At 43.6% G+C, this 14,447-nt stretch overlaps 1 protein-coding gene across 1 annotated transcript in view; it reads left to right on the forward strand.

The window, feature by feature from the left end:
• LOC137621597 (BOS complex subunit NCLN) overlaps window positions 1–14,447 on the forward strand; it is a 101,873-nt gene that overhangs the window by 34,791 nt on the left and 52,635 nt on the right. Inside the window, exon 2 of the mRNA XM_068352009.1 lies at window positions 9,004–9,194. Coding sequence (XP_068208110.1) covers window positions 9,004–9,194 — 191 coding nt within the window. The remainder of the gene's footprint in view (window positions 1–9,003; window positions 9,195–14,447) is intronic.

Consider the following 14,447-nt stretch of genomic DNA (forward strand, 5'->3'; position numbering starts at 1 on the left):
ACCGGAACCTGCAGCTACGGATGTAGGTTCCGGGAAATCAAGCCTTTTTTGAGGATCATGCAGACTCCTTACAACCTAAGACGTCCCTAGCACTTCCTCTAACCCGAGGTCTAGTCCTAGAGCAGGATTATGTCGGCAAGGTAGTGGCCAACACTGCCGGGGTCCCCCAACCTTTAAAGGGGGTCAGCAGGACATCCTTAGACAAGGCGTTTTCAGACAGTAGAGCCTCTTCAGCCCCAGTCTGGTTCTCGCCAGCAGGAGCCTCCATGATGGAGAAAATGTCGAGGGACTTAGTAAACGTCCCCTCTTGGCTGGACTGGTGGGCTTACTCTTTGGGAGGTGTACAAGCCTCCTTTGACCCCGAGGACCCTGTCCAGCAAGACCTTCAACCCTTAGGTTAGTGACATATCAGTCTCTCACACTAACAGCTAACTGGGTGTTCTGGAAGCGAAACACTGTTCTGGCGTAAGTGTCTTGGAAGGCACCAGACAGGGGGACGCGACCCATTCGCAGCTTTCCCTTGGGGGGAGAATCTGTTTCCTCGGAAGGAACGAGAAACCATAATGGAGAAGGTCTTGAAATAGAAGGAGGCTAACGTCCCCAGACCTACGACTCCTAGGAGACCACCCTAGAAGAGATCTGTCTCGGATAGTGCCGCGACTCCCCAAGTATCTACCAGCACTACGAGGAGAGAAGCCCCCTCTTCCTCCTGGTCCGCAACGCCTCAGCCCCTCCACAGGGGAGCTCCAGCGCCTTCTAGCTCCTTCAGGTCGGGTTACCCCGCCTCTAGGGGAGACAGGTCAGGCCGCCCCTCTAGAAGAAGGGAAGAGTGGGAGGCTCCCTATCCCCACCCAACCTTCGGGTTGGAGGATGACTCAGGCGTCATTGGCAAGCATGGAGGGCTCAAGGAGCGGAACCTTGGACAGTGTCCTTACTAATGAAGGGCTACGGCGGACTTCCATTCCTAACGGAACCACCCACGCCTTTTCCGGCCAACCGGTTAGATGGCTAGATCCTAAAGACCCGTTAAAGAGGACCGCCCTTCAAGAGGAGATGTTGTCCATGCTAGAGAAGGGTACCATGGAAGAAGTTCTTCTCCCAGGGCCAGGTGTCTACAGTCGCCTATTCCTGGCAGAAAAAGCGACCGGGGGGTGGAGACCGGTTATAGATCTGTCAGCTCTCAACAGGTTCGTCAAGATGACGGACTTCTAAATGGACACGCAGAATTCGGTCCTGCTGTCCTTGAGGGAGAAAGATTGTAGAATACCATCGACCCCAAGGACGCATACTTCCAGATTCCGGCCACACCTCGGGTCGGAAGTTCCTCCGGGTGAAATAGGGTTCCCCAGTTCCTGCAATTCAGGACCCCTTTTTCTTTGGTCTGTCAACAACGCCCAAAGTGTTCGTGAGAGTCCCCACGGCTGTCGCAGGGGGGGCACACGAACGAGGCATACGCCTTAGCAGATACCTGGACGGCTGGTGGCTTCTTCCCGCCTCAAAGGTCCTCTTGGAGGAACAAGATAGAAGTCGCCTCCAGTTTTGCAAGGATCTGGGGAACTGAATCAACCCGAAGTAGCCAAATCTATCCCCTTCCACCGGAATGAACTACTGGGGAATAACATTAGACCTCTTTTCGGGGAGAATTTTTCCCTTCGGAGAATAAGATATGAAACCTCAGGCTCATTAGTCAGCCGTTCCTACTGTTCACAGACGCCTCCAACCAGAGGTGGGGAGCCCTTCCCCTCGACGAATCGGCACGAGAGACCTGGTTGGAAGGGGAGAGACAACTCCACACAATTTCCTGGAGTTGGAAGTAGTCCAGAAGGCGTGCCTACACTTCGCAAGTCTGCTAAAGGGGAACACCGTGGCGTGGATGAGCGACAACACCACGGTAGTGGCATACATAAGCAAGCAGGGTACTTGTAATCGAAGGAGTTGTGCGATCTCACCATAGAGAATCTAGATTGAGTGGTAGGGAATCAAGGGGTGATGTTAGCAAGGTTCTTTCCCGGAAAGTAAAACGTTCTGGCCGACGGCCTCAGCAGAATGGGCCACATAGTAGGGACAAAATGGTCCCTTCTCCCAGGAATAGCCAAGCTCATCATTCAACGCTGGGGTTCCCCGGTGGTTGACCGCCTTGCAACAACCTCAATGCCCAACTCCCAGTCTATTGCCCCCCTGTACCAGACCCGAAAGCTTCCTTAGAAGACTCTTTTCAGCACAAGTGGGACAATCTGGATGTGTACGTTTTTCCCCCTTTTTTCACGCTGATAAGACATGTGCTCGGCAGGATAAAGGTGGCTCGAAGCCTGCAGATGACTTTGGTAGCGCCCTGGTGGCTAGACAGAGAGAGTGGTTCGCGGACCTAAAAGACCTATCGAGTCAACCGCCGTAGCCTCTGTCCGTCAGGTCAGACCTCCTGCACCAGCCTCACTTTCTCAAGCTCCTCGGCAGGCCTCTCTCCCTACGTCTTCGCGACTGAAGACTAAGAGCTGCTCCTGAAGAAAGAAAGATATTCTTCCTCCACGGCTAAGAGAATGTCTCTATTCCTAAGAAGTCTCCACCCGCGGTCTTCCAGACAAAATGGACCTCCCTCGCGAAGTGGTGCGCTGAGAGGTACATTAGACCTCTTAAGGCCTCTGTCCCAGACATGGCAGTTTTTTCTGGTGTTTCTCAAGGACAAAGTGGAGAGGTCATTCCCAGCCATAAGAAAAGGGGCTCGGGCTGCCTTAGACCAAGTCTTCCTCCGGAAGGGCATCGTCCTGGGGGCCTCGAGACACACAGCGATGCTTGTCAAAAGCTTCGAGCAGTCTTTCCCCCCTCAGGCGGGAAAGGTGCCCCAGTGGGACTTAGGCAAGGTCCGGAAGGTGATGTGTCACTCCCACTTTGAACACTTGAAAGATATCGTGAACAAAGATCTCACCCTCAAGGCCGTCTTCTTGCTGGCCTTGGCGTCCGATAAGAGAGTGGGAAAGATACATGGTTTGTCATTCGTCTTCTCTCACTCCGACCAGGTATCAGGAACCTCTTCGTTTCCACAGGTGTTAATAGGAAGCAAGTTTCCGAGAACACCAGTTCCTGCTGGTTGAGACAAGGCATCGCTAGGACCTATGAAGAGGGTAGAATGGCAGTGCCAGGCACTCCCCGGACCCATGACATCAGGGGTCTGAGCACCCCCTTGCCCTTTGAGAGAAACATGGCGGTGAGGCAGATCCTACAGACAGGTACTTGGTCGCACCAGTCAAACTTTACTGCCCACTACCTCAAGGGTTATTCAAGGAAATCCTTGGACAGGTTCTCCATTGGGACAGTCATGGCCGCCCTCCGGGCTGTGTAGCGGTAAGGCCAGAGGCTGTACCCAACGATGAACACATTCTTCGCGACTACATCCGGAGAAAATCGTCAGAAGAATTTTTAAGAGGTAAAATCTTAGGTAATAGCGTAAGGTGGCGCAGTTACCCTCACTCCCGTACTCTGATAGGCCCCCGCATTCCATAGCCCTCTAGGCCCTACGTGCCTAGTCAAGTGTCAGAATAGCACTCCCGCCTCCTAAAGTATAAGTCTCCTAAGGAAGCAATTCGAAGGTAAGTATTCGTGTTGGAACAAATCAAAAATTTTAAGTAATTTTTATTTTTCCTAACATACTTACCGAGAATTGCTTCCGGGTAATTGCCCTCCCTTCCGTCCCCGAGTGCCATCCTTCCATTGCCAAGTTGGGCTATACGACGGGCTGAATGAGGAGAATCGCCCAGAGAGGCAGTGACCTGACCTAATCCTGCCCTCGGGGCGCATTCTGTGGCGGCGGGGGTAGGCCTGTATGGAGTACGGGGTGAGGGATATCGGCGCCAAAAATGGTCGAGAAAGAGGTCACCAAGTGACTTTCCTAAGGAAGCAATTCTCGGTAAGTATGTTAGGAAAAATAAAAATTACTTAAAATTTTTGATATGTGTGTGTGTGTGTGTGTATATATATATATATATATATAATTATATGCATACACATATACATACCTACATATATACATAAATACATGCATACATATATATATATATATATATATATATATATATATATATTACTGTATATATATGGGTTATGGAAAAAATCCGCGAAGTGGTGAATCCGCGATGGTCGAACCGCGAAGTAGCGAGGGTTCACTGTACATAATTCCTTTTGTATATATTATGCTTGTATCTTCGCTCCTCCCTCGCACTAAAACGAACATGAAAATTCCTGTCTGGTTTTTCCTCTGATATTGTCTGTCTTGTGAACTTGTCATGTCCTGTTGCCGTGAGGTTTTGTATATAAGGAGAGTGTTCCACAACAATATAAATCAGTCGTTTCCAATCTGCCTTTGATTTCACAACTCCTCTCTCGGCTCGTCACATTGGTCACTCCGGGGTCACCAATGTGACGAGCCGAGAGAGGAGTTAGTTCATTATGCATGCTGCATAAGATTTTTACAATTCTGGCTATCCTTTGCATTCACAACCTCCCAGACTGTACCATCCTGTATGTAGCACTCAGTATGCAGTTAATTCTGACAGTCACACCTTTTCCATCAAAAGGCACAATGCTACACAGTATTTTAGGTTTATTCCAGCTGTGACCAGATTGGAATGATTTTCCTAATCGGGCAGTTGAATCTGTGGAACTCCAGAAGTTCAAACTTTCAGCAAATGCTTTTATGTTGAACATGCCGACAGAAGTCTTTCTTTATAGTTTATATGAGATATCTTATTTAATGTTGTAAATTATCTTAAAATATTTTGTATTATTCATTACTTCTCATGTACAGTAGTTTATTTCCATATTTCCTTTCCTCACTGTACTATTTTTTCCTATTGGAACCCTTGGACTTACAGAATCCTGCTTTTCCGATTAGGGTTGTAGCATAGCTTGTAATAATAATGATGATAATTATTAAGATACAGTACTCTATATCAAATAAAGTTCTTAGGCCTCCCATAGAGTGGGCGGAATATCTGGGACTACCTTAGCATGACAGCTTTGGGGTCTCCCAGCAAACAATCATAGCAACAGTGTAAATATCCTGTAACTGTTCCTAGACTGTCCTGCCTTCCAGATTGACAAAGACCGACTGCCTTTTGAGACTTCCATTATTGATGAGAAGCCTAATTCCTCATAGCCACCTCCCCAGCAATTGTTCTTACAGTTAATGGAAGTTTTACTGGTATACAATCAAAGCTCCTTACCTTCAGTTTGGATGAGAACTGGAATACAGGGAGATCTACCTTAGTACTGTAGTCGTATAACAAACTCTGTAGTGAGTACTACTCTCCTCTTGAGAATCTACCATCCACAGATGTAGAGGAGAAGGGATGAGGTACTCCTCCCGTTTAGAGAGTGCGATCAGAAGTCAGGAGAATCGCACCTGCTTAGCAAACTACCGGAAATGCTTGCAGCACTTCTTTGCTAGTTTTCCGAAGTTTGATGGAGCACTTGGTTGCGATTATGGCCGATAATGCTTCCATCTGTGCCCAAAGCAGGTGGACTCTTGTGAGTAGAAGCTGCAGCTAAGCAAGATTCTTTCAGGCAAGAACACTGTTCGAGCAAACATGCTCGATTGATAGTGTCCTGGTCTAGAATTAAGGTTATTCTTACAACATTGTGTGGCAGAAAGGCTTAGTTTCTCACCATTACACGTCATGTTTGCCACACAGTTGGATAAGAAATTTTCGGGACCCAGTCAGAGACTGTCGGTGAAGTTCAAAGATGCCTTCCACTATCTCTGTGAATCCTAGATACGTAGGCCTCTCTAACCCTCTTTCCCTGTCTCTCTGATTACTCAACAGTCGGTAGAAGACATAGAGATTTAGAAAGTCCCTAATTGCTGTCAAACAGCCACAGGTCGAATGGTACTCTGATTAGCTGTTTATCTCTTCCTTTATAGGGGAGCTTCCCAATTTCCATAGTAAAGATACTGCTTAGTCCCCATTCCAAGTTGAATTCATACCTGGACTCTTCAAGGGTATCGACTAAACTCTTGAAGATCCTGGGTAGTCACAGTCTTTACATCTTAAGAGTTATGACTGCCTCGAGCACTTACAGGAGTCCTCGGGTCTCTGTGTCGCTAGCCATTCTGAAGGATAGAAGATCTCCATCTCCTTGAATCAGCAGTTTGCGGCAAGGACCTAGAATCCAAGCAGCCATGACTTCAGTCATTCTTCCTTTCCTCCAAACAAAGGCAACTAGCGGGGCAAGAATAACTTATCTTCATGTTTTTTGGGGAAGACACCATGAATCTTCCTTCGTTACAGAAATGGTTCGTTTTGGCTTCATTGGAACAATCAGACATGTGCTCCGTCGCTGCAACCACGCCAAACGCAATCACACGAAGCCAGAATTTTGGATCTACCCTATCCTTCAGGAAAAACCTGTCAGTGGCGCAACTGCTGAAGGCCGAAGGCTGGAAGTGCCAAGCAACCTTTTCAGCCCACTAGATATCTTTTCATTCTGACCTGTGGTAGGTACCTAGTGCGTTGTGTAACTTGCCTAACTCCTACAGGACAAAAAGCATCTGTTCTAAAGTAACGGTCGTGATGTTAGTTGAGGATTAGAGGTGGAGTGTTTGGCCCTTCAACTCTTTTCCTTCCCCTCTCAGGGGGTGCAGCTATCATTCCATTATTTGATGGATCGGTCATTGATGCAGATGAGCTTCCATACCGAGCAGCTGTTCTACACAAGTCAGTTATAGAAGTATCCCCATCCTCTTTACTATGGGGAGGATGGTTTAAATGTTAGATACATTTTGCCTAATTGGTCATACATTGTGACCATAGGTTCTTCCTTGACCGTCTGTCAACAGACGGAAACTTAGCAAAGTCATTTGTATTTTTCCTAATTATACAAACCTGAATCCTTCAAGTTTCACAGCCTGGCCAAACTCCCTCACAATCCCTAGTTGAAGGTCAAACTGGCTACCCAGTGTATTGGTGGGGGGGGGGGGGGGAGGGGATTTGGCTTTCCCGCCACCCTCCAGTAACTACCAACACTTCATTATTCATTTAAACGGATGAAGTTAGAGCTTAGCTGAAAACATAACTCCTATTAAAGTATAGAGGTTTGCATGGTTATGAAAAATGTTAATTACTATACTTTTAAAATTTGGGATTTTAAAAAGTTATGAAAAAAAATATTTGATGTAGACTTTCATATATATATATATATATATATATATATATATATATATATATATATATATATATATATATATATATATATATATAATATATATATTTCAATGTTGTTACTTTTCTTAAAGTATTTTATACTTTTTATTCATTATTTCATTTTATACACTATAGTTTATTTCCTTTCCTTACTAGGCTACTTTCCCTGTTGGAGCCCTTGGGCTTGTAGCATCCTGCTTTTCCAACTAGGGTTATAGCATTACTTGTAATAGTACTAATAATACAGTACTGCACTGTAATATAGTAACTTTTAACCAAATAGATTTTGAAACTCATCAGTCTCGTTATAATGGCCGTTTCAGCTAGGTTTTATGTCCCAAATCTTGGGCAAATATTAATTAATAATAAATTAAGGAGACAGAGATAAGACAGATGCTATTCTGTTCTTTCAACAACATATATTTTCAAATTAGAGAATACGAAGTCATTGAGCACTTGTCATAACTTCAACAGATAAATCATCAGTGGTAGCGACAAAAGTCATTAAAAAGTCAATATCCTTAAATGAATACTGAATGAGTGCTCTTACAGGTATTTAATACAAATCTAGCCTCAGGCGTTTACGAAGACTACAGCAAATAGAGACCAATCTAAGTTACGTTAACATGGTAACCAAATGCAAGTTCTTAGCTTTTAGAAGTGGTACAAACGGGAATAGATGTTAGCCGTTAGTCGTGGCTATCTTCAAACTGATCCAAGGCGTGGTAGGCTTGGGCGGCGTGATTCATGGGCGCCTTAGGGATTGATGCCATCTTGCCGGGGTGGTCCTAGGTATGGGTACCCTCTTCAAACCTCTGTAAACGGTCTCCTTGCTGTAGTCTCCGCCCTCCTTGCCTGCAACGACAAAGTCAAAAACAACAAATGGTCTAATCATCACCTATCAGACGCCAGTCAAGCTGACGTGGTGTCTGGTAACAGAGCAAAATCGGCAGCAGAATTGAATAACATCACCTCATTTCTTAAGTTTTTCACTTTTACTTGTGACATTTATTCTTAGACACGGTGCATTTGAACAACAAAATTTGTAAGTTAAATGATGTACAGTACTGTATGGAAATTACGTGGCTGAAAATTATTAAGGAGTGACGTAGCTGAGAGATATCTTGAATGTTCTATTGTACACTACTGAAGGTCAGACTTCATATGTATTTGAAAAGTTTATGGTGTATTTTTTTATTGAAATTCTTTCATAGTGGATAATTATGTTTAAATAATTTGAAATTGAAGGATCCTAATCATTTTTTATATAAATCCGTGTAAAACAAGGTAATGTGAAGTTCTTTTAACTGGTTTCACATTACGGTAAAATGTAACTTCTTTAATTTTTTATAAATTGTAAAATGCATCATCTGAGATTTATTTCCAAGTTTTTTGACTAATGAAAAGTTTTCTGTGTTGCATAAGATTACATATGCAGCATTGTATATGGTAATTTTGCTTAAGGTGTCAGGCATTGAGGATAATGGTTTTAGTATAATCTTCATGTAGCCAAGTGTGGTACGTATTGTTGCAACGCTAAATGATTTTGAGCAATCCTGTAGTTTTACCTTTCATCGTAATAGCTCGATGTTGGAGATGCTTTACAGTATTGCATAACTATTTCACATGGTTAATTCTAAGTAGACTGATATTTTCAAAAACTCCTACCTATATCTACAGCCGAGTCTTGTAGTACTGTGCTTGGAGAAGCAATGTATGTTAAACTATCACTTTAGAAAATGCTACAATTAATTTTTCCATACGCTTATTATATCAAACCTCTAGTCTAATGTTAGCGCTTGACGAACAGGTAGTCGCAGCAGTTTGGTGAATGTAGAAGCTCGGACCTTAGATGCACCGTCGCTGGCGCGGCGTTGTGTTTTAGCGCGCTTGACCGATCTTACACCTTCGTTGTATCAGCAATTAATCAGCCAGGGTGCTGCAGCACTGCTGGTTCTCTTGCCATCCAACCTGCTTGCCCTCACGGAGGATCAGCAGAAGGTAGGTTTTAGCAAGAACAAAAGGTTCTGTGTATCCCACTTTTTTTTCTTTGTATTATTATACTGTACTGATGCAGCAGTGTATTTTGGTTAAGATACTTTATTTAGAAGCAGCAGTATCCTTTGCATATTGTACTGTACATTATGATTTAATGTTTTTACTCTAAATAGTAAATGAATAAAATTATGATAGAAGTTCAATATATAAAGGTTTATTTTGTACTGCAGTACTATATTGTAGGAATCTGATGAGGGTCCTTTGTTATGGTTAGTTTTTCATACAGTACTGTAGTGTTTGTGCCTCCATTTGTTATACTGTACAGGGAGTTGTATGTAACTGCTGCACTAAGTGATGTTTTTAAACATTAAACTTACCCGCTGGTTATATAAAAATAGCTTTAGTCTCTGACGTCCGGCAGAAATTAAAAAACTTGCGGCAATCGCAGATAGAGTTGCCAGGTGTACACTAGCGCCCTTACGGGAGATGGGCCGAACCATTCCATACTTCACCAGATCTTCTCTGCCGCCATTGCTGGCAACATGGTTTGGAATTCACTCGCTAACTATCTTTGATTTTGGCCAGTTATCTTGGTGATATACATTGTTTTTGGTTATTGGCTTTCGCATTATTGGATTTCGCTTTCGGATTCTCTTGAATACTTATTGATTTGGATTACTTGGATTATTTTGACCCTTGCTTGTTTTTTATCTCTGTTTAACTTTTCAATATGGGTGACCCTTCTCTTTCATATAGGTTGTGTGTGGAAGGGTATAAGACTCGGCTTCCAAAAGCCTCTGTAGATCTCCATTCAATTTGTTCTAAATGTAGAGGTAAATTTTGTGAATTGGGTGATTGATGTGAAGAATGCATTTCATTGTCCGAGAGTGAGTGGCTGGCTTTTGACCGCTACTCTCGTAAATTAGAGAGAGACAGAGTTAGGCGTAGTTCTTCTCGATGTAGAGATTTATCTATTTCCAATATCATTGAACCAAATCCTTCCCCTGTAGTGGTAGATCCAGTCCCCAATACTGTTTCATCTGAACCTACACTTAAAACCAGTGAAAAAGTGTTAGTGTTAATAGTGAACCCTCGTTTATCGCGGTAGATAGGTTCCAGACGCGGCCGCGATAGGTGAAAATCCGCGAAGTAGTAACACCATATTTACCTATTTATTTAACATGTATATTCAGACTTTTAAAACCTTCCCTTGTACGTAGTACTGTTAACAAACTACCCTTTAATGTACAGAACACTTAATGCATGTAATACAGTACCCTAAACTAAAACAGGCACAAATATTAAAGGCGACTTTATATCATGCGTTTCCTAAACACGCCAAAAAGCACGATAAAAAATGGCAACCAATGTTTTGTTTACGTTTATCTCTGATCCTAATGAAGAAACAAACGCATTTACACATCTGTTTGTAGGTTAGTTTTTGCATCAATTATATTGATTATTCAGTACAGTATGTTGATTTGGTTATTACTAATGTTTTACTTAATTTTTCTTAGGACTTCCAAATGAAATTTTTTTCTTTATGACGCCGTGATAAAGTACGCTCAGTAAACAAACTAAGGAATTTAACCCGCATGATGAAAGTGATAAATAATGATATTACAGTAAAAGCTTTTATAAAATATGTTATTACAAATATTATTTACCGTATCTATATAAAATCATACATACGTAGCAAAGCAGGAAAACAATCTGAGAGAGAGAGAGAGAGAGAGAGAGAGAGAGAGAGAGAGATAGAGAGAGAGTTGTTTTACATACGTAAATGTAAATTTTAAACAAAACAAAAATAGCCCCATTTCATATAAAATAGATTACAAATATTTTACTTTATCATATTACAGTAGTCTGTATAATACTGTAAAGTTCAGTACAGTATGTTGTTGTTAAAGTCGTGGCGATGAAATTCTCACGAAACAAAAACACGCCATTTGATTACAACAGCTGATTCATTCTCTCTCTCTCTCTCTCTCTCTCTCTCTCTCTCTCTCTCTCTCTCTCCTCGTGTTATACAATACTTACATTTAGATGAAGAAACTAAAATTAGTTTTCTTAGTGTCAATTAAATACGAAATGAAATAATTAGGCCGAGTCTACATCCATTTCAATCATAGCCAAAAATAGGGCATCCGATTTCATCAGCAAACCACTATTTTTTGGGAAATATCATTTTATTCTAGAAAATTGCCACTCTTTAAATAGTTAATTGCACATTAAGAAAGCGTGTACTTTTGTTTTTAAATTTCGGGTGTGTTTTAAAAATCGAGTATTGTTGACTTTTTTTTTTTTTACTTTTGGCTGTGATTAGATCAGCTGTCATCTAGCTGCCGCTCTTGAGTGTGTACGAATACACTAACAAAGTATCATTTATACCATTTCTTAACTTATTCAAACCGTCTACAGTATACAGTTGATATTACATAAGCACCAATGTGTTATAACCTATCAAATTTTTTTGTTTATTACATTTAAACCCCCCTCTATATCTCTCTCTCTCTCTCTCTCTCTCTCTCTCTCTCTCTCTCTCTCTCTCTCTCTCTCTCTCTCTCTCTCTCTCTCTCTCTCTACCTATATCTCTCTCTCTCTCTCTCTCTACCTCTCTCTCTCTCTCTCTCTCTCTCTCTCTCTGTGTGGGCTACTTTTCACTACCTCCCATTCCTTACCTCTCTCTATCTCTCTAACAAATGATATCTTTGTTGCTCTTCAAAGTTTCATTTATATTGAAAATCAATCATGATTCAATTTTCCTTACTTTCTCCAATCTCGCACCATCGGTCACATCGCGGTATTTTCGATATTTCCGGAAAATCCGCAATATATGTATAGACATGGGTTATGAAAAAAATCCGCGAAGTGGTGAATCCGCGATGGTCGAACCGCGAAGTAGCGAGGGTTCACTGTAGTGCAATTAATGTGTTCAGTGATGTGAAGGGTGCGTCTGCTTGAGCCTGTCGTTCACCTAGCCTTAGACCTCTTTCAAGCTCCCGAACCCATGGGAGAAGTAATGTCGATCGGCGAAAGGGAACGAGAGGCGTTATCGCTCGCGCAGACATCCCCTCGAGCGTACCTGTAGTCGCATCGCAGGACGGTCACCCTCACCATGGGAAAGGTGAGGTTAATTTATTATCTTCATCTTCGGATGACGCTACGTACGGCAAGGCCTGGCGTCACGCTTCCAGACCTCTTAAGAGGAAAGCGGACGTAGTGGCTCAATGTCGTGATTCGTCACCGCAAGCGCCTGGGTGTAGTGATTGGGACACTCCAGAGCATTTTCATTTGTCTGTCGAAGGTTCTCCTGTTAAACGTCCTGACAGGATGACAGAAGTTGACAAAGGTCTAGTTCAGACTGATACGGATCTTGTTCCTGAGTGGTGTTACGGTACATGCACCGCGGCTTCTGCCAGACTGGTTTCCGTCTTCTGAGAATTTGGAGTGTTATGTAAGCGATGAGGAAGGCGAGTTCGTGATCGAAGTTTCCTCACCCGTGTCACCTCATGTTGATCCTTATTGGACTATGCTGCAAGACATGAAGCAGCAGCTCTCATCTTATATGTAGTTTTATCAGCCTGCTGTTAGCAAAGCGGTGGTTCGTCATGATTCCGATCATGTCGCGTTGTCGCACAGGCGGCCTACCAGCAAACGCAATGTTGAACAGCGTGATAAGGCTTTTATATCTCATCGAGTTCCTGCTTCTCTTGATACCAAACGTCAAGCGGCCAAGCGTGACATCGAGCGTCAACCTTCCAAGCGCGGCGATGATCACCAGGCAGCTAAGCGCGGCGATGATCACCAGGCAGCTAAGCGTGACGTCGAGCGTCAAGCTAAACGTGACGTTGAGCGACAAGCGCGTGACGTCGAACGTCAAGCAAACCGTGACGTCCAACGTCAGTCAGATACTGTTCGACATGCAGTCGGACGTGACGTCGAGCGCAATATTAGCGTACGTCATGTGGACAGCCATACCGAACGTGTTGATCGCGCGCACCGCAGTGCTGATTCTTATGTTCGCGAGCGACATCTTTCTGAACAAGATGCTGCTACGGTGTTTGGAGTTCTTACAGAGGAAGAATTGGATGATCATTTTTCTCCGGATGAACCCTTGGATATTGTCTCAGAGGAAGAATAGAATAAGACACCTCAACACTCTGTCGACCTCAAAAAGATTATGTTGGTCTTTACAGAGTTGTTTCCGGATCACTTTGCTCCCGTAGCCCCACGTTCATCTCCTTCGGAGTTTACCGTAGGAAAGACAGCAAGAACATTGCTTTTTACTAAGATGGTACTCTCTCGTTCCTCAAAGAGAACATTACAGTTAGTGGGTGTTTGGATGCAATCTAAAAAGGACCTAGGCAAAACATGCTTCGCTTTTCCCCCGGCCAGATTAGCTTCCAAGTCTAGTATAAGGTACGAGATAGGAGAATTTCTCGGCTTGGGAGTTCCTGCCTCTGCCCAAGGCGACTTCTCAAGCCTAGTGGATTCTCCTCGTCGTTTGGCCATGAGAAGGACTAAGATCTTATGGTCCATGTCCGAGTTTGATCATCTCCTCAAAGGTATCTACAGAGCATTCAAAGTGTTCAACTTTCTTGATTGGACTCTGGGAGCCTTGGGGAAGAAAGTTTCTGTGCTGAAGGATTCTGAAACTGGTAGCTTTATACATGTAATGTCATGCATGGATAAAGCAGTTAGAGATGGCTTGAATGAGTTAGCAGCCCTGTTCACAGCCGGGGTCATTAAGAAAAGAGCAACTATGTGCTCTTTTCTTTCCATGGGGGTCACTCCATTCCAGAGGTCAGAATTGCTCTTTGCACCTCTTTCTCCTTCTCTATTCCCTCAGGAGCTAGTTAAGAAAGTTGCCGCCACCTTCACCCAGAAGGCTACTCATGACTTAGTCTCCAGGACAGCAAGGAAGGTTCTTCCAACTTCCTTCTCCACCCGTAGACCGAAGGAAGATACTTCCTGTCCTCACGTATCACAGCCATTTCGTGGAGTCTGTCGGTAGGGGTAGCTTCAGACCCGATGGGAGAATGTCTAGAAGGAGAGGTTCTAGGTCTGGCCGAAGCAGAGTCTGACTGCTTTCGCCTTCAGACAGCAGTGCTGGCCAGGCTAAACAACGTCTGGCAAGCCTGGGAGAGAAGGGGAGCGGACTCTTGGTCCGTTCATGTTTTAAAGGAGGGTTACAAGATCCCGCTCATTACGAAACCTCTGTTAGTTCTAGACCCTGTGGATCTCTCTCCCAGA

Source organism: Palaemon carinicauda, chromosome 28, assembly GCF_036898095.1.
Source record: "Palaemon carinicauda isolate YSFRI2023 chromosome 28, ASM3689809v2, whole genome shotgun sequence".
Classification (NCBI taxonomy): Eukaryota; Metazoa; Arthropoda; class Malacostraca; order Decapoda; family Palaemonidae; genus Palaemon; species Palaemon carinicauda.